Here is a 19908-nt window from a genome sequence, read left to right as displayed (position 1 = left end):
GAGTTGGAAGAATGAAACCAGGAAGGGAAATAAACCGGGTGAAGCAAATCTGAATGAATTAAAAGTTAGGAAGCCTTGTAATTACCAGTGAGGTAAAGAGAAGGCGTTCTCTGGTTCATTCAAGGATTCCTCAGAGGAGTTCTATAAAGAATTTTTAGCTGTTTTAATTTGTGTTTACCCATCAACTGCTATGATGCACTAATTATAAGTGTATTCAGATTTTATACATATTTATTAAGTCTGCATTAAAGAGGCAGAGAGGACTATCTCAAGGACACAGGATGCTCATAATCTTTATAGGTGCTGTCCTGAAAGGTAGGCAACATGTAGAAGAGTTTATCTGTTAGAAGAACATGGGTACCAGGAAGAGTTCGGGCAGTATACATATTGTTTAGAGGAGAGAGGAAATGTTCTTGACTTCAATTTCCTTATAGTCATCAGCTCTATCTATATTTATTTATTATTAATCTGGCTACGGTTGAACACATCATGAGTGGGGACTGATGAAAAGGTTGATGACACTTTTTCTACAATCACATGGTATTATTTCAAAGAAAACTATTTTATTTTAGAGAAAATATTTGTGTTAATATTCCTTAAGGAAATCACCATTTAAATTCTGCATCTATGAATGAATTCAATTATTGAGGTATTCTGAATATGCACAAAATGATCTAAAAGTTTGGTAATCAATGTATAACAACAACATTTTGTTAAAATGCATTAGTGTTAAATAGAAGACTAAGCATAGTAAATATAATAATGAAGACAGCGCAACCTTTTAAACAACAAATATAGTTCAGTTTCAGGAAGAACAGTTGTGCAAACTACTACAGAAACCACGGATTACGTAATCATGTAACTGAGGTATATTCTTCAAGATCAAGTGCTTGGTTATAGTCCGCCATGGCTTCCTCAATCAGTCCTATTTTACCACGAACTTTTGCTCTAAGATTATGTACTAGAGCATCATTAGGCTTCAAAGACAAGGCTACAAAAGAAAAAAAATTCAACATGTTTACTCTAGCACTCAAAATTAGTCTCACTTTTTAAAAATAAAAATTGTGTAAGAACTTCTTTGATACTACCTATTTGAAAACATTTTTCTTCAAATATAACTATTTAGTTAAATTTAAAATATTGAATCTTTCTAAGAAAACTAACTTGGGTAAACTTTCTTTGAAAGGTTGGCATTGTTTGCGTGTGGTTTACTAATAATTCCCTATATCTCAGTTTACCAAAGCTTTAAGTGAAAACATTACATAAAGGAATCTATATTGATGACATTAAAGACATGATATCTAAAACATTAATTCTTATGTAAGTTTATCTAGACAAACAGACCAATGATTTTCTTCTTTTATAGTCTAAAAACAAAAACATCAACCACGGTAATCTTACCAAAATAATTACCAAAAACATACCTTTACTAAGGTCTTCCTCAGCTAGTTCGTATTGCTTTAAACAGCAGTAGAAATATGCTCTGTTAAAATATACTGCAGCCCAAAAGGGACAGCTTTCAATTACACATGCAAAGTCTTCTTTTGCTTCTTCATATTTCTTTAATATTGTATTTGCAAGAGCTCGATTCATGACAGCATATTCATTTTCTGGATCAAACTTTAAAGCCTTTGAGAAGTAGTCACTGGCCTATAAAATGTGAAGACAAAATAATTTGAATATATTTTAGTTGGTAGCTATACAGAAATTTGAAGCACTTGTACTCTTAATTTAAAATTGAGGCCAGTGGCACTGGGCAGTGGAAGTATTTCATCCCAGATACAGAGGTGCATTAGCTATAGAAAATGTTAAAAGCAATAATAAAACCAACCAAAAGTTAGTCTACTTCTTTCTTTTCACCATGTGTCAGCAATTCTAAACAATGTCAATGATAAAATGCTCCTTCTTGCTGGGGTAAAACGTTCCCACTACCTGCCCACCCAAATCTCATATCCCTACACAGAACTAAAAAAAAAAAAAAAAAAAAGGTAAACTATAAATTAGAAAAGAAGGCCACAGCAAGAAGATAAAATACAAATCAGAAAAGTAACATTTTAGAAAAGTATCATATAAAAACACAGTAAGAGCTGAAAAGAAAAATGGATTTTCAAAATAAGTTTCTAAAGCATATAAAAAACTCAGCTAAACCATAAAAAGTTATAAGGATTCCTTGTAGAAAGGAAAAAATCAGCTTGTCAAGATCAAAGACTCTAGATTCTTCACAACTCATCATCCACCTGGAAGGGACCCTCAAAATGTGGTCTGCAGACCAGTGCTGGATGGGGCCCTGGTCCAAGAACCGTTTGCTAGAGGTCTGCAGAGGTAAGTACTGAAATTGAGAGTAAAGATAAATAACTTCTGTAGCATTTTGACATGTCTGTGAATCCCAGCAGATGACCATATTTCTGGTAATTCATTTTTATTGTGTTTTAAAAATGTACTGATTGATCTACTGTTGGGAAAATAGAACAATTTAATCAGGCCATCTCGCCTCAGAGCCAGTTGGGGGTGGTTCAGTAAACAAACTGTGTGGGGGGGGTTGCAGTTGGTGCGCATGCATGGCACCGTGGTTTTGGCTGGCAACTGTCTCGGGTGGACACAGTGCGTGCAGCCATGCTTTCCAGCCTGAGGCTTCCAAGGACCTGTTTGCCAGTTACCTAGCATGTAGACCTGTATGTAAGGGGTCTGGGGACCCAGCCTAGCATATGAAGGGTTTGTGACCCAGTCTGTGAACGGGCTTGAGGGGTTTGTGAGCTTCAGACCCAGCCCTAGCTCGACAATCGGCCCAGTTGGCAGGATTACCGGCAGGTAAAAGAGCCCGACAACTGGTGTAGTCGTGTAGCTTTACAATTGGCAACATGAACGTGATTCCAACATTAGCCTGAGCTCAACATCTACAATAAGTTGAAATTTTTTTTAAAAAACTGTCCTTTCACCACAAATAGTTTGAGGTGCTGACTAGACATTCTACCTACTCAAGTTGGGAATTTCATCTCCAACTCCATGATGGATGAAAATTTGCCTCCTACTTTAAAACTTACTTTAAAAGGAAAGTCACTTTTCTTGATGCAGTATGCTCTCTCCAGTTACTTTCCATTCAATTTTTTCCCATCCCACCATAATATGGGTTCTATCTATTTCCCCCTATTCCACAGGTTCTGCTCTTGCTAAGGTCGCAGATGTCCTCAAGCCTAGTGGGCATTTTTTAGTCCTTTTCCTCCATGACATCTCTGTGTCATGGACAATCTTGATCTCACCTTCCCTTAAAGTTCATCTTAATATTCTATCAGAAAATTCTGTCAGAAAACAGTGCCTTCCTGGTTTTTCTCTTGCCTCTCTGATCATTTTCTCTAAGCTTCTTCCACTGAACTATTTTCCTCCATGTTTCCCAAGGATCTGCTGTCAGTTCTATTCCCCCATGGGTGACACAGACCACTGACTGCAGGGTGGCTGGGAGCCCAGACCATTGAGCCAGATTGCTGGGTTCAAATCCTACCTCTGACTTGAGTAAGTTACTTTTGCTCTATTTGCATCAGTTTCCTTATCTGTAAAACAAAGGTAACAAATAAAACTCCGCTTCCATTGTTGATGTAAGGATTACGTGAGCTAATATGTAAATTACTAAGAACAACATGCAGAACATAGTAAGGACTCAATCAGTTATTACTGACGTATCATTTTTTTCCAGTGTCTATAAATGGAGAGGCAACATAGCCTTCAGGCAATATTCATGAACTTGGCTTCCTCTGACTTTTAAGAGGCAATTAGATCAATATTGTATAAACCATCTCATTCCTGGATGGCAGCTATTCTATGCTACTGTTAAGTGCAATTAAAGAATCCTTTGAGATGGAGACAAAATTGACATCCTTCTGTGAAGAGCTTAAAGAGAATTCACTCCCAAAGAGAAGGCTGCACTCACAGCCATCAGAACTGAGGCAAGGGAATGACTCCAGAGAGGGCCAAGACTTTTTTCATAAAGTAATTTAGGCTTCATTTTAACTCACCAATAAATAATCAATTAAGGGTACATAATTATATATCACGAAAGCATGACTTCAGTCATGTAGGAGCAAATGCCCACCTTGGCTAAGAGAAAAGAGCTCAGTAGAGCATCAATAGTGCAACTAACTTTGAGCAATGTAACTCTGTATTATAGCTTCCAAAATATATTACTTAGAAAACAAAAACTTATAAATTTAATGAGGTTACTCTCCACCTATACTCTCTACCCAGGTAATCTCTTCCTGTACCACACATATGCTAATACTCATATGATAATCCTTATATGAGGACTGTATTAGGCATTTCTCTCTCTTAGTATCTTCCTTATTTCTTACATTTTTTATTTTCTATTTTTTTCTCTGATAAAATGTTAACTACATCAGAAAAGAAGCCTTTCTTGTATTAGTCAGCTCTGTGTTCTCAGGGCCTTTGTTAAAGACTAGTACTTGGCAGGTATATCATAAACATGTGGAGATTGAATGAATGAAGAGCTAAGTGGCATCAGGAACATCTGCTGCACATTCTCAGGAAAATACCATAACTCAGCAACTCGGCACATAAAGGCACATAAAGTTGCTCCGAAGATCATTTTATTAAGAAGTATAAAGACAATATTAGGTGGCAGAGAGCAATATATAGAGGTGACAAAACTCAAAATGCCAGCAGTAAAAACAACTTTTAAAAATGAGTACATCATCTTAGAAGGGAAGGGTTGTGAAAAACAGAGCTTGTGGTAGAAGTCTTCCCAAAGCAAGCTAGGCTAGGCTGGAGAGGACATATTGTGAAGTCCTTTACTATAGCATCAGAGAGAGCCCAGCTTGGCAAGTCACCATGGCCCATCACCCCATTTCTCAATCTCTGCTATTAGTATGGGAGAAAGAATCATCTCATTTAAATATGAAAGACATAAAAGTAATTTTCCTGCCTTCATTGTAAAAACAAGGATAAAAAAGAGCAGCTTAAATTTTGAAAATATGAGAAAAACTCATAAGAAAAAAGTATTATTACAATGTAAATTAAAATTATAATGTTTCAAAATGAGCTAGAAAAAAATTGTTAAGGAAGTGATTGCAGTTAAAAAATAAATCAAAAATAAAGAAACTCAGAAAAGAGGTGACTAGGAAGAAATGACATGGAAATAAGATGGAACTAAAAAGTGAAATTAAAAAGAAACCTGAATTACGAGGTGCACAAAGGATAACAGATATCTCAGAAAACAAAGTAAAAATTTAGGAGAGAGACATGACAAATGCAAAAGAAAAAAAAGGAAATAGAAATTAAAAAATAAAAAAGTTTTTGAGAAAAAATAATTAGTATATAAAAATCAAAGAATATTCAATATATATATATATATATATAATTGGTACTCCAGCAAAGAAAATCAAAACAATAAAACAGAAAAAAAAATTTAACTGAATTCAACAAAACTTTTCTGAAATCTATATATTGAAAACACATACTATGTCCTTGAAAAATTTAACCCCCTAATGGTCAACACTATGGCACACTTTGGTAAGACTTTTTACTTTTAAAAAATATCCTTGGTTATCTTGACAAAAAGAACAAATTGCTTATAAGAGAATGAAAATCAGGTTTGCATCAGGTTTCTTGACACCAACATACACCACCAGAAAATAGTGAAGCAACACTTACATGACGCTCAAGGACAGACGAGTCAAGGAGACCTGCTGTCTTCAGGGTTAAAGGCTACAGGCAAATAGCTGTGAATATGCAAAAATTCAAAAAATACTGTTCTCATGAACCCTGCCTTAGGACACTACTAGAGGACTAATTTCAGACAACTAAGAAATGACTGGAGGGGAAGGGAAACTTCAGACAAAAGTCTGGTGATGAGAATTAAATACACTTACCTAGAGAGCTAAGACTAAAATAAGCAATAAGCATAACAAAGTAATATATAAATATTAAATCCTTTATCAGTGTAGGAACAATGAGATACAATAAAATGGAAGTACAGAGAGAGACAATGGACAAGCCAGCTGACACAACAAGCTGATACAATAAGCTCAAGCATATTTAAAAACACAAGGATATATATATATTTTTTTAAAAGAGAGTACTACTAACTGAAATTGAATAGTGCATGAGAGGGAGAAGTAAAGGAGGAGGTTGCAAAGTAATTTTATTGTTCACTGTAGAGAAACAAAAGAAATAAGGAACTGAGGGTATTAAAGGCATTTTTATAAATAATCACTGGAGCAAAACTATAATCTTCCTAAACACCACAGAAACTGAAAAAAATAAGAAAACAAATCACAGAGTGAAATTCTTTTAAAATACATATAAACATGTTTTATATTACATAAAATAACAGAACTGAGAGCAAACATATTGATCATGCCAAAATGTAAATGGGTTTAACTCATTTATTAAAAGAAAAATATTTTCAAGTTGACTCTCAAAGCAAAAGCTAAGTCTGTGCAGTATAAAAGAGATACACTAAAAACAAAGGATTCTAAATGTTGAAAATAAATGGAAAGGCAAAGGAATACCAGGCAAAAGCAAATCAAAAGAAATCAGAGGTCATGATCTTCATTATCAGATAAAGTAGAATTTGTTCCAAACAGCATTAAAAAAAAAAACAAAGAAGGGCATCTGTGATGCTGAAGGTTACAATTCACAATGCATATGTAACAGGTATGAATATCTATACATGAAATAATGTAGCAGCAATTTTCGTGAAGCAGACATTACAAGAGCTATAAAGAGAAATATATAGGAATGCACTTAAAAACTGGATACTTGAATAAACTTTTCTTAGTTCAAGACAAACCAAGTGAAAAAATGTAAGGATATGGACTAATTAAAAACATAATTAATAAGGTAGGCTTCATAAATGCAGATTTAACTCTTTATTCTGATAGTAGAAACTCTTCTGTGGAAAGACCTTGATATGTTACAAAAAAAATGTTGTCATATTAGATCACATTAAAACTCAATAAATTTCAGGATGTAGAAAACATAAAAGCCTTTCCATCTGATTAAATGTCCTATTAATTTATTTTCAAGTCAAAGGGGAAATACAAACTGCAGGTGCAAAATCTTGGGAAAACATTAATAATAATAACATTACAGAATGCATTTAACACTACTGCGCTGTACACTTAAAAATGGTTAAGATGGTACATTTTATGTTATGTGTATTTTACCTGAATTTTAAAAAAATACAGACCAAAATACGTGTGATACTATGAAAACAGTACTTGGGAAAAAGGTGTAACCTTAATAACTCACCACAATATAAATGAAAGAGTGACAATAAATGAATTAAGCTTCCAACTCAAAAAGACAAAGAATGAGATAAATTGAAGAAAAGCACAACAAAAAAATGACCATAGATGAAAGCAAAAATTAAAAAGTTAAGAGGCTGAATCATGTAAATGCATCACAATTCAAATAAAATAAATTGTAAAAATAGAAAATATCATCTAATAACCCAACACTTTTATTTCAGACATATGAATTGAGGTCCAATGAGATTAAGGGATCACACAAAACCAAAACTAAAATCCAAGTTTCCTTTGTCCCAGTGAAGTGCTCATGTGACTGAAATTTAAAAAAGGTGTGCTAAGATTGAGCTATATCATCACATGGTAAGGAAGGTCTTGAAGGACGACCAAGTCCAGGCTTGAAGCTGGTGACAGTGGATACAGCAAGACAGGTGCCCATACTTGGAGAAGTCCAAAGGAATGTACACTGGAAAAGTGTTGAATGGTTCATGATAATGAGGAGAATAAATCCACAGAGGTGTAAACATTTAATGGATAATTATAAACATTCTTATGAAAGAGAACATTATTTTTAAAAAAAAAAGAGCTAATGAGTTATTAGCCTGATATAAGGATTAAATTTTGAAACTATATATGACAAAGAAAGGATTTAATGTAGGAAAGAGAATGTTAAGAAAAACTCACATTACCTGGGAAAACTGCCTGTGGTGAAAATAGATATTTCCTGCATTAAAATAAGCCAGCGAGTAGTTGGGCTTTAGAGAAATCGCTGCTTGATAGTCTTTCATTGCATTCTGTTGTTGACCCATAAACTCATGAATCACACCACGATTTGTTAAGAACTCTGCTGTAGTATTGATCTGCAATATAATAGTATGAGTACTTAGTATCTGGGAATAGTATTTATCTCCGATTTCATGTCTGCAGAAATGAACATTATGAAATCTACTTGTGGGAAATTAGTGATTTTATAGTGCAGGTAAAACCCCATTAGAGCAAACATTTTGAGAATGGACTCAGTATGAAGTTGGTTCAATGTCAACACTTCGTTGATATGGTTGCAATAGAACAAATAATCTTAGTGTTTTACTCAGTTCCTTTCCAAGGAACAGACACCAGGGGAAAAATTTCATCTATTCAGCTATGTTTAGCTGGAGAAGAAATTAAATTGAATAGTTAACATGCCTTTTTGTCCTAAGTAGCAATTATCTTTCCGTTCTTTCCTTTTTCTCATCTCAAACATTACAACATTTAACCAAATCTATAGAAACAAAATCCAAAAGCTAGAAGAGTTTCTGGCACTGAATTCAAAACATGAGATTTTTACTTGTTATTTCACTACAGGAAGAATCTGGGGATTTACGTTGTTCTTTCTTTAATTCCTTCAAACCTAGAACATTACTTACTTTTTGTTGTTCATCCATTTTGTAGTACAAAATAATACCGATATTCCATGAAACTAAAAATTGCATTTACTGAGAGGAATCAGAGTTTATCAGGGATTTTTAAAATACATTTAGGTTATAAAATTGGCAAACCATAATAATTCTTTACCCTAGGAATCACGTGGGCGAAAAAACCCAAAACATTATTTTCTCCACAAGTCACTTTAAAAAGGTAACAGAAGATATAACAACCACAATTACTTGAAGTTGATACGACAAGCAAACAGAAAGGACATTGTTGGGGGGGGAGGGGGGAGGGAGGAGGGAGGGAGGTTTTGGTGATGGGGAGCAATAATCAGCCACAATGTATATCAACAAAATAAAATTTAAAAAAAAAAAAAAAAGGTAACAGAACTTTTTACTTGGACCTATTCATTGACAACGTTAATTTATGCTAATAATAATGTAATCTAAGTGGATATTTTACCTTTAGGGCAGCATTGATATCCTGCATTGCAGCAAAATTATTACCCATCTGTAGACAGATCACAGCTCTTCCTTCATAGGCCAGGTAGCTCTTCGGATCAATGTCTATGGCAATGGTAAAGTGGTTCCAAGCTTTTTGGAATTTTCCTTGGGCCTAAAATAAGTTTCCGATTACATGAAGTATGAAATAGTCCATAACATGACAAATATTTATGATTCTAACTCAATCAAATAAAACCTTTAGTAAGGGTATATTTATTTTGTGCTAAATCCAAGGTATTTTAAACAAGAAAGTAAGTCATACTCTGGGCGCATTCAATCAACTAATTACCTCTGAGTATTTATGATGAAATTTCAATTTATCAAAATAAATTTAATTGCAGAGTCATCTCTTACACCAATCTTGGACAACATAAAATCATGGCCACCAGTGAAACACCAACACTTCTGAAAATTGCCAAAATATTTGCATTGAGCTCCACACACGCATGGGCAGGGATTGTATTTATTTGCTTGGCACTGAATCTCCAGTTACACACAATATGTACATAATACTCATAATAAAATAAATATGTGTTGAATAAATAAATCAGTAAACTAATGTCATAAAATATACTTTGATAAATTGTACCAACATCTGGAATTTTAGGATCACTGTACATATTCCACGGAAAATGCATGTAAATCCACTAAACATCTGTTTATACCAACCTTAGTGCCAACTGGAAAAGAAAGAAAAAAGCTCAGGAGAGGAGCACTATTAATACAACAATGTCAGAGTATTCCCTAGAAAAGAGCAGCTGGCAACTGAATACCTCGCTACAGGAAGGCAGAGAATTAATAACTCAGCACAGACCAGGGCCTGTCCTTTCCTCTCGTGAGCTGAAAAACCCAAACTTGCCAGGATCTCAGAAAGTAACCCCCTTTAACCAAGCTGAGCCCAGTGACTCTCACATGAAACTAAAAAGAAATATCACTATGAAAGGAACTAGAATCTGTCTTTTGACCAGCAAATCTCTGTCTGGGTAAACTATTTGGAAGTCCACATTGTCATCACAAGTTCTTTTAATAAACAAGAAATTAGGGAAATTGGGATTAGATTACTGGAATAGTAAACTGCAAAGAGCCCCAAAATAGGATTATATCTGTCATCCGTTCCTGATGACATCTGTCGTGCTCACTTCTATATCCCCAGTGCTAGGCAAGTAGTAAGGCAATCTGTAAGTACTGGTTGAACAAACTGTCACTTTTTCCCCTCGACGGTACTTGAATGGGCCTAACTCTCCTTTTTCAGTCCTTTCTTTCCTGATTCAATCCCCTTCATACTGATGTACTTTTCAGTCCTTTTTCAGGTTTCTATATATTCAGTGGGATCTTCATAAAATGTAAATTTGATGTCACTTCTCCGATTAGTGCTATTCACATTTTTAACTGGACTACAAGGCCTTCAGCTCCAGCCCTTGTTTAACTGTCTAGCTTCATCTCACACCATTCCCCCCTTGCCCATAACATTCCATCCACTTGGGCCCTCTATCTCTTTCTTACAAGACTTTCTAATGGGCTGTTCCCTCTGCCAGGAATGCTGTATCCCAGCCCCAAACATTATCCCTCACTAACTACTAGTCTTTCGCATCTCAACTTAAATGTTAATTTCTCAAACAGCCCTCTCTTACTTCTCAAAGTTAGGTTCCTTGTTATAAGCTGTGCTAAAATCCATCCTTTTCCTTTTGTGCACTTACTATGATTATAATAAAATATTTATTCATATGATTGTTTGATGCCTGTCTCTACACTAGGCAGTAAACTCTATGCAAAGAAACAAGTATATTTTGTTCATTGCTGTATCCCTAGGCCTAGATTAATTCCTGTCCTATATTAGGGGTGCAGTAAACGCCTGTTGAATGCAATGAAAGATGATGCTTTCATTGGATTGCAGTCAGCTCTAGCTGCTTTGGAAGTAACTCCATCTCCTTAAATTGATTTTGCAAATTTCTATTGTGATCCAATTACGGTTAATTTTATGTTTAACTCTCAGGGGCAATCTTATTTCCCTTATTAATAAGTTCTTGGGTAATACCTCACATTAACTACCAATCTTAGGTCAGCCAAACTCACTTATCTTTAAATGAAAAAACATCAACTTTAATGGCAGATTATTAACAGAAATTTCTGCAAATCACAATAATTTGAACACACTTTGTGCCCATTATTTAAAATTTTTAAATATTAAAAGGGATAAAAAGATTTAAGTTTACTCAATTCCTTTTCATAGAAATTATAGCACATTCAGCACTTTATTCCAAGAATGTCACTGTATCTTTTATTAGTGCAAATAGCTTGGTGAGTTATGAAATTTCAGTGCATGGATCAGGCCAGAGTGTCCCAGAAATCACTCTGAGATCTGCTTGGCAACACACACAGCAGCACCCTTTCATCTGACTGGAAGGACAAGTGCCTGGCTTCTTGTCTTCCCAGCAAGTTCTAATTCACTGCCATTTGGGGGATGACTGAATTCAGAAGTTCCTGTACAGTGTCTGACCCATTGCATGACTGGAGTCCAATTCAAACCTTTCATACATTGTTTATTCCCTTTAACTTTTCACTAATTTAATAGGATAAAACCTATGGAGCCCAGGTATAAGCCAGCGAAACAAATATTAGCCAAGTTCTTACACGTGAAATTCATCAGGCAAACTAAAAGTTGTTTACAGGTGTGTGAGTGTGTGTGTGTGTGCTGTGGGGGGTGCTGAGGTGGGGAATGGTGCAGACATTAAGGAAACTTAGGTTCAAAAGATCCTCATCTGGCTAGCATTCCAGGTCCCAAGGCTCAGCCAGGCAGGCATCCTGTCCCTAATTGAAACGCCACTCTCCACTGCTACTCTGGATACTGAAAGTAAGGGAAAGGAAAATGTTCATAACCAAGGAAATAACATTTATCCCCATCACCAGTAAGAAAGGGCCAAATACATCTTTTCGCCTATCCAAAAACTGCTTTTAATGCTCAATATGCTGTTATGTAATATTACCTGCAAATTATAGCCTAAACTGATTCTGGCTTTTGTACACATTGGATTAAAATGCAGCGCTTTAGCAAAGTCCTTCTGTGCTTGCTTGGTGGCTTCATCGTGACCATATTCCATGTAAGAATTTCCCCGTCCAACATAAGCATCCAGAAAACATGGGTTAATTTTAAGAGTCCAGGTAAAGAAGTTGACAGCTTCTTCAAACTCTTTAATTCTAGAAAATAAATGAAAATATTGATGCCTGCTGGTGAATTGGTGCTTTCTGGAGATATATACAGTGTTTTCCTTTATATGACTTTTCCATAAAGATTTGCATTAACCCTTATAAAAAAAATCTTTCATTTTTATTATCCATTTTAGAAAGTAAGTACATATTTCCTATGACCTAAAGAAGTCTGAAATAGTTCTTTGAAGATTTTGATAAAAGAAAAGAGGGGAAGTTAGAGCCCTTTTCATAGCAGAATGTGAAAGGCTGATATACTGGAATTCTTTTATCCAATTATAAAAATGTGAGTGGCATTCTTAAACCTGTTTTGAAAAGCTACCAATTATCAATTGAGAAAAACATGCTATTACTGATGAAATACACTATTGAAATTAGATTAAAAATAAATTTATTTATATGTATTTAGTATTTCCTTATACAGTGGAAGGAACTGAATTCTCATCACCCGGGAGTCCTTCAGATATGCTGCAAAGACAGCCCATTTCATTGTGAACACCAAGAAAGAAGGGAGAGAAAGAAGTAAATACATTTCATTTATTAACTTGTGAATGTATGTGGCTAAATGATAACTCTGTCTCTCTCCTCCCCAATTACCCTCTTGTGGTGGTGGTGAGGGCTGTTGAAGGAATCAAATATTTGTTCATGGGCATACAAAGTCACTTCTTTATTTCACATGCTTATGCATTAATTATATTTAGTCTCAATTAACTCAGAGAGAGTCTAAGATTTAAAAAAAAAAGAAAAAAAGAGGAAGCTGACACTGAGTAACTGCTTACAAACCAGGTATTGTGCTAAATGCTTTATATATGCTATTTCATTTAATCCTTCCAGCAATTCTGTAAGCTAGTTATAATTATCCACATTTATAGATGAAAAGAAAATCATGCTTCAGAAAAGTCTGCACATAGGAAAGGGATAGTAAATAGCATATTAAATTTGCACAGACTACATCTGAGATTCAAACTCAGGTGAGCCTTACTCCAAAATCCATGCTTCTCCACACAGCCACTTCTACTGCACATTCTGCACCTCTAATGTACCTGTGGTTGGTGCACAAGAGCCAATGAGCTGATATCTCAACAGTATAGTCAGAAGATAGGCTTGGAGTTCAGACCTGAGCCCAGACATCTAAGTTAATACTGACTCTTCCAGGTTGTTATGAGGATCAAATAAGAGCATGTGAAGAACACCTAGCACAGAGACTCTTGCCTAATAAAGATTATTACCTTCCTTCCATTCTTTTCATTACTTCTCGAACAGGTTTCAAAATCTAAAAAGATGTATCACTACTTTGCCCATTTTTCCTTTATAAACTACAAGGAGCCTAGGATCACTGTTCTAGAAACTATCATCTCCTAGATACTACTCAAGAGTACCTCTTAAAATACTGTTTCCCAAACTTCACCCATTCCTTTGTGAAAGTTGCCCTGTGTTCCACTTCCACTACCATTTACTGAATATTTTCCTTTGTTAACTGACATTTTTACTTAACTAAATTTATTTTAAAGGACAACTTAATTTCAATACCATAAATAGAAGAATAAGAATCTCATGCCATAAGTAGAAAGCAACCCCAAAAATAAATAAAATTGGAGCTGTATACTATAGTCTGCAGAAAACTGAACTCGAGGACTGCACCATCTATGACAGAGTTAGAAAGCTGTTAAAGACTAGCTCTTAGCTAAGACTTTCTCCTTGATGTGTTCAGAGGATTTGAGAAAGAATTCATTTCGAAACTGAAAAGCTATTCAGCTTCTCACAAAGTGCTTCAGTGTTTTTAAATGCTTGTTCATGAAAAAGAATTGGACTGCTCATGGCACTTACTCCATGTTTTAGCAAATGCTGCCCAAAAGTGGTGCATCAAGTGTTCTGCTAGAGGGTCACACAAGAATCAACAGTGAACCACTAGGAAAGCCTGGCCTCTGACGTTACAGGAAGGAAAAGTTAACATTCATGTATATGAGCCAGTTTGTATCTTCTGAGTTCGCTCTGTAGGCTGTTACTCAGAACACACAGGATCACTTCCCTCAAGTTGTTTACAGTGAAATTGTGCTCCTCCTTCCTGATAATTGGCACTATTTAAGAATTAAAAGTTCACTGAATGTAGGTCACAGCCTTACGGGTGACTTCTCATTGTATTAAAGCAATAATTCAAAATGTAGCATATCAAATTCTTTTTCAAGAATAATTAGACTATAGTCATTTTGTATAAAATGCATTTAGTTGATAGGTTTTGTTGTGCTCAGTATTTCTATCTATGAGTACTGAACGATTTACTGACAATGCATGCGTATGGTGATCATGTAAACTGAGATTTCCAGGGCAATCCCCATTCTCTCATATTTTCCCCATAAATCATTGAAATGCTCCTAGTATATTGATACCCAAGTTGCATTTCCCACTTATCCAGAGGGAAATTAAAAATCCTTTTGGGGAACATATTCTAATATGTTCTGATATATCTCCCTTTGTGTAACTTAACCAATTAAAAACATAAACAAAAACAAGGCAGTCAATTGAAGCTCACCCCACGTAGTATAATTTGTGAATTACCAAAAGGCAATGATTGAAGATATTTTTCTATACCTATCTAATTATCAGCACTAACATTTAATGAGCATCTAGTCTGTTCAAGCTAAGTAAATAATCATTAAGCCTTAAAGCTAGAAAGGGATCTTGAAAACCACCTAGCAAGCTCCTCAAAGCTGACAATAACTAAAATCAAGTCCATCCAAAAGAGGTGACAGTGCTAAAGACAGAGATTCTCCAGCCTACCACACCAATAGACAAGAAAAAAAATGAAGTAGAAACCACTATAGAAACTGCAATTTCATTTTTCTAAAGTTGTGTCTATCACAGTGTCCTATAGGTTGAAGCTCTTGTTAAGTTACCAGATGGCAGTTAACTAATGGGAACATGTGGCAGAATATCTATGTTATATCAGGATACATGTTCAATGAGATGTATATGATTACACATCAGTTATCACAAATATAAAAGTATATTAAATGAATTTTACTAAAATCAAATGTTTGTATAAATCTAGAGAAACGTTATCACTTACTGAAGTTGGATGATTCTCATTATAGTGTGCTGCTAACACTGGATCGTGTGCTGAGCTTGCCTGCTAGGCCAGACACAAAGGCCCACTGCATTTTCCAAAGTAATCACAGACGTGACCAGATGTGCCCTACTGAGTTGTACAAATAAATCACAAATACCTCCCAAAACTAAAGAACATGGCTTGCAGAGTTAGAGATTCCAAAATACTTTATGCAAATAGAATAGTAAAATAAATGTGCCGCAGTAAAAAGTAGATAAGATACATAATTCTGAGTAATCTCTCTCTATGACATTATTTTTAAAAATATGAAGGTGGCTTTCTCAAAGACTTCTAAAAATTAGCTCTACCATAACACTCTTGGTGACTAAATTGGGCCACAAGTAGGATATTCAGCCTAAGGAATGTTGTCTCCTAGCAACCACAAGAGTGAGAACCGAGATATACAAAGGATACTTGAAAAGTCCGCAATCCCACAAGTTCAAAGATCAGAGCCCTAAAATTTAAAGATCTATTTCTTTTTTAAAAATTTTCCAAATGAGAAAATTTTTACTTTCCCCACTATAAGACACCAAAAGTAAATCCCCATAGTTACAAACATGCTGCTATGGTATAAATAAGTAATAGCTCACCTTGAAAAACAAAAATATTCTTCCTGAAATAAATATAACCAATTACCAAACATTCCTTACTGTCGAATTCAGTAAAACTGTTAAAAAACTCAAAACAGGTGGAATTGAGACTATGAGTTGTCAAGGCTTTACTGTTGATTTAAATTCTACTTTTATTAAAGGACAATAGAGATTCTAGTCGGGTGATGAAAGTTGGTTATTTGGAATTGCAAAGCAGTACCAGCTTAAGGAGGCTCTGCCCTATATACCCAGTGATTACATTTCATAAAAGAGATTGTGAACTGACACATGGAGAAATTTACTGACTCTAATAGTTGCTAAACATAGCAATGAGGTTGAGAGAAATTTTGGAGTCTGTTTTTAGTTTTAACAGAATGCAATGACCTCAGACATTTTTGGTCTGCACCCACCCACGAAAACAAACACATCAGTCATCATTATTCCATCCCTTTTTAAGAATGACAATTACTTAAAGAGATGAATTGTACAAAGGTTGCTGGATCAAAACAGACAATGGTGTGACTCTGTTTTGCTGTCTGTTTAAAATGAAAGGTCTGAGACCAGTTTAGGCTTTTTAACCTAAAAGCATCTCTAGAAGTTCCAGTTATTATATCATTTTGTTCATAAAATTAAAAATCTAACTCTCTAGGAAAATGTAGCTGCACTATCTATTTTCTAAAAGGGGGGAAAAGAATGTCAATTTCCTAAATAATTCAAACTGTATTTTACTCTCTAAACTGGATATTTACACAGCATATTCTAAACGATTTATTAACTATCATAATTTCCTCCTCCGAATTAACTGCTACTGTTTCTCTTATGAAAAATAATGTTGTAAACTATAACTTAACCAAATACATTTAAATTCATATTAAAATCCTCATGTACTGAATCTCTATTTTTAAAAGCAGAATGACCAAAAATTAATTTCCAGATGTCAAATGTGTATGTAGAAATGTAAACATTATGCCTAGCAAAGTCTATGTACTATATTGTAATATTATCTGAGTGCATTTTAAATTCATCATCTTCTGTATTTTAGCCTTATGTAACTATTCTCTTCTCTCCTTCTATAACTTACTTATTTTTATAATAATCCCAGAAAGAGGTCATTATTTTTTAAGTATTGTATTTTTTGTAGAATTTATTGTATCTTGTAGATATTTGCTGGTATTGTTTTAATTAGTTTTAGATTTATGGTTTTAATTCAAAATTTTTTGGAGAATATATGTTTTTTAAATAACCTTCTCTTCCAGGAAATGGACTTTTTAAAAGTTAGTCCTATTTTATGAACAAAATAAATGACTTTATTTTAGGCTTAGATATTTCAAGCAATGAATAATTTTCTTCTATGTATTGCCAAGATCGTTTTCCAGTGTATGGGCTTAAAGTGAGATGGATATCCCCAATGCCATCATGCAGGTAGTTACTTGCTATTTAGCTAAAATAGTTTATTGGAAGACAGAAGAGTGCTGATGACACACTTGGTGTGGTCCCCATGTCTTTACAAGGGACTCTTTGTGTCTCTCCTCATTTTTGTACTCTATCACATCCACAACATTTTCCCCAACTTCTTCTATTCCCTCCTGGCTTACTTATGAGGCTATAATTAGATAAGTTTGATGGTCCCATTTGCTTCCACTTGATGTCAATTGCACTCCATACCTGTGGTGACACATGGCAGTTGCTTGACAAAGGCTCAAGTTAGTCTGGCTTATCAGGGCAGCTTCTTTAAAATCCTAAAAAATAAGTTATAAGTTTTTGTTAATTTTGCAATATTATCTTATGTGCTTTCTTAAACTTCCTTCCAACTTTCATTCCATCATGAATATTAATAAAAGCATTAAAATATATACATCTTCCTAAAACTTTTTTTTTTCCTGACAGGGTCACATCTAGTGAGAACAGATAATAGAGCAGAGAAAAAAAATTCCCATTACTGTGAATTCTCAGAATCTTGTGCTACCCACCTCCACTTCAAGAAGAGGAACTTTTCCCTGCTATGTGTAATGAGATATCTCATTGACTTTATTTTTAATGTTTATTCCCAGTGAACACCACCAGAGACTTCCCCGTCTAGACAGAAAAGGAAATTCACCTGGAGAGGACCTTTGGAGTTATATGACTACAGTACAAACAGGCACCCAGACCAGAGAAAGGGCATGACTGAGGCTTTTGTGTGGATTAGCTAAGGCTGCTCCTACCTTTGGAATCCACACTTCTGGTGAGAAGTGTGTCATTTTGACTGGGGATCCAAAAGTCCTCCTCAAAGGGAGGAATGGAAACTCCACTCCAAGATTTGAAGTTAAGGAAGTCAGCTGAGATCCAAATGGTCCTGGGGAAGAGGCTGCTTAAAAGAATTAAGAGTGCTAAGTCTAAGGGCTGGCCCCGTGGTGCACTCAGGAGAGTGCGGCACTGGAAGCGCAGCAGTGCTCCTGCTGCGGGTTCAGATCCTATATAAGGATGGCCAGTGTGCTCACTGGCTGAGCGCAGTGCGGCCGGTCACAAAAATGACCAAAAAAAAAAAAAAAAAAAAGAGTGCTAAGTCTACAAGAAACCCTGCCACCAAGGCTCAGAACACTCTCTTCTGTTAGGTACCAGAGACAGTGTCTGAAGCTCATAAGCTTTTCAAAGCCCTACAAAAATATTTGCGACCTGAAGCAAAATATGGACCTCACTAAACTTAAATTATAAAATATTTAAACAAATATCTACAAACCAAAATATCATTTCAACTGCAATGCACCATATATATACACACACTCACACACACATACACAAGTATATACATACAATGTAGATTGATTTTAATGATTTCTACAATGAGGGAAGGGGCCTTCTGAAAGTAAGGATCCAGAAACTATGAAGGAATAAAAATGGCCTGCTTTTTCCCAGAGGATTGCTTTAGCAGGAATCTTAATGGGCAGTTTTGGTTGTGACCTCACTTGACCAAGCTAAATAGTGGGGAGTACTATAACCTCCCCCAGGTGGTAAAAGGAAATCCCTCCAGACTCCTTTCCTAAAGGCACCAGCGCTCTACAGCCCCAAAGGGCACTACCCCACTAGAGAGAGAGGAGCAAACCATAACCAACAGTTTCCCTCTCCCATCCCCTCGTTTCTCCTTCCTCAAACCCTGCCTGGTTGTATCAGAGGGAAGAGGCTGGCTCTGAGGGGGTAAGATGAGTTTTCTGCTATTACTAGAGGTGGAAGAAGGAGTAGTAGGGTCAAGCTGAGCACTCTGGGATCCTACTGCAGGAGGAGGTATTAGTCACAGGTCAGTCTGTAAATGTGGACTCTCCACTTAGATTCATGAAGCATATTATTATTATGAAAATCATTCATGAATAATAATTCTTATTATTTTGATACTAAATGGAACTATTTGGAAGGAAATAAGAACTTTATTGTGTAATCAATCATAATCCAATCAAACATGCTGCCAGGTACCTCTCTAGGAGGACTTTTTGCTAAAATGGAGGCAAACTTACAAGTATCAGTGAAATTTATTACAAACATTCCCATTAGTTTTGGAATTTTCAAGGAATGACCATGAAACTTAGAAAGCTGAGAATACCAAATTTAGTTTTGTAATCTGATGAAACTTATAAAAGTCACCCTGATTCTCTCTATATAATCATTATTATGCTACCTGGTAATTAGGCATTAACTATTAGCAATAGGCATAAATGATGACTAGTAGCTTTATTTAGAATAAGTTAGCCACTGTTTTTATGATTTTTCTTTTCTGCATTTTCTCTAATGTAAGGATAAATAACAAACCACACAAAGTCATTCGTGTGCAATGCAAATCACTCCACTCGCATTGCCTCTGACCTTCA

General features: G+C 35.2%; 1 protein-coding gene across 1 annotated transcript in view; it reads right to left on the bottom strand.

The window, feature by feature from the left end:
- Window positions 1–854: 854 nt before the first annotated feature.
- Window positions 855–19908, bottom strand: part of TTC6 (tetratricopeptide repeat domain 6) — a 164397-nt gene continuing 145343 nt past the window's right edge. Inside the window, exons 26-31 of the mRNA XM_063090125.1 lie at window positions 17735–17808; window positions 12154–12364; window positions 9129–9281; window positions 7946–8116; window positions 1425–1650; window positions 855–991 (exon numbers count right to left, since the gene is read on the bottom strand). Coding sequence (XP_062946195.1) covers window positions 855–991; window positions 1425–1650; window positions 7946–8116; window positions 9129–9281; window positions 12154–12364; window positions 17735–17808 — 972 coding nt within the window. The remainder of the gene's footprint in view (window positions 992–1424; window positions 1651–7945; window positions 8117–9128; window positions 9282–12153; window positions 12365–17734; window positions 17809–19908) is intronic.

Source organism: Cynocephalus volans, chromosome 3 (assembly GCF_027409185.1).
Source record: "Cynocephalus volans isolate mCynVol1 chromosome 3, mCynVol1.pri, whole genome shotgun sequence".
NCBI lineage: Eukaryota > Metazoa > Chordata > Mammalia > Dermoptera > Cynocephalidae > Cynocephalus > Cynocephalus volans.
This window is presented reverse-complemented; position numbering and strand designations above follow the sequence as displayed.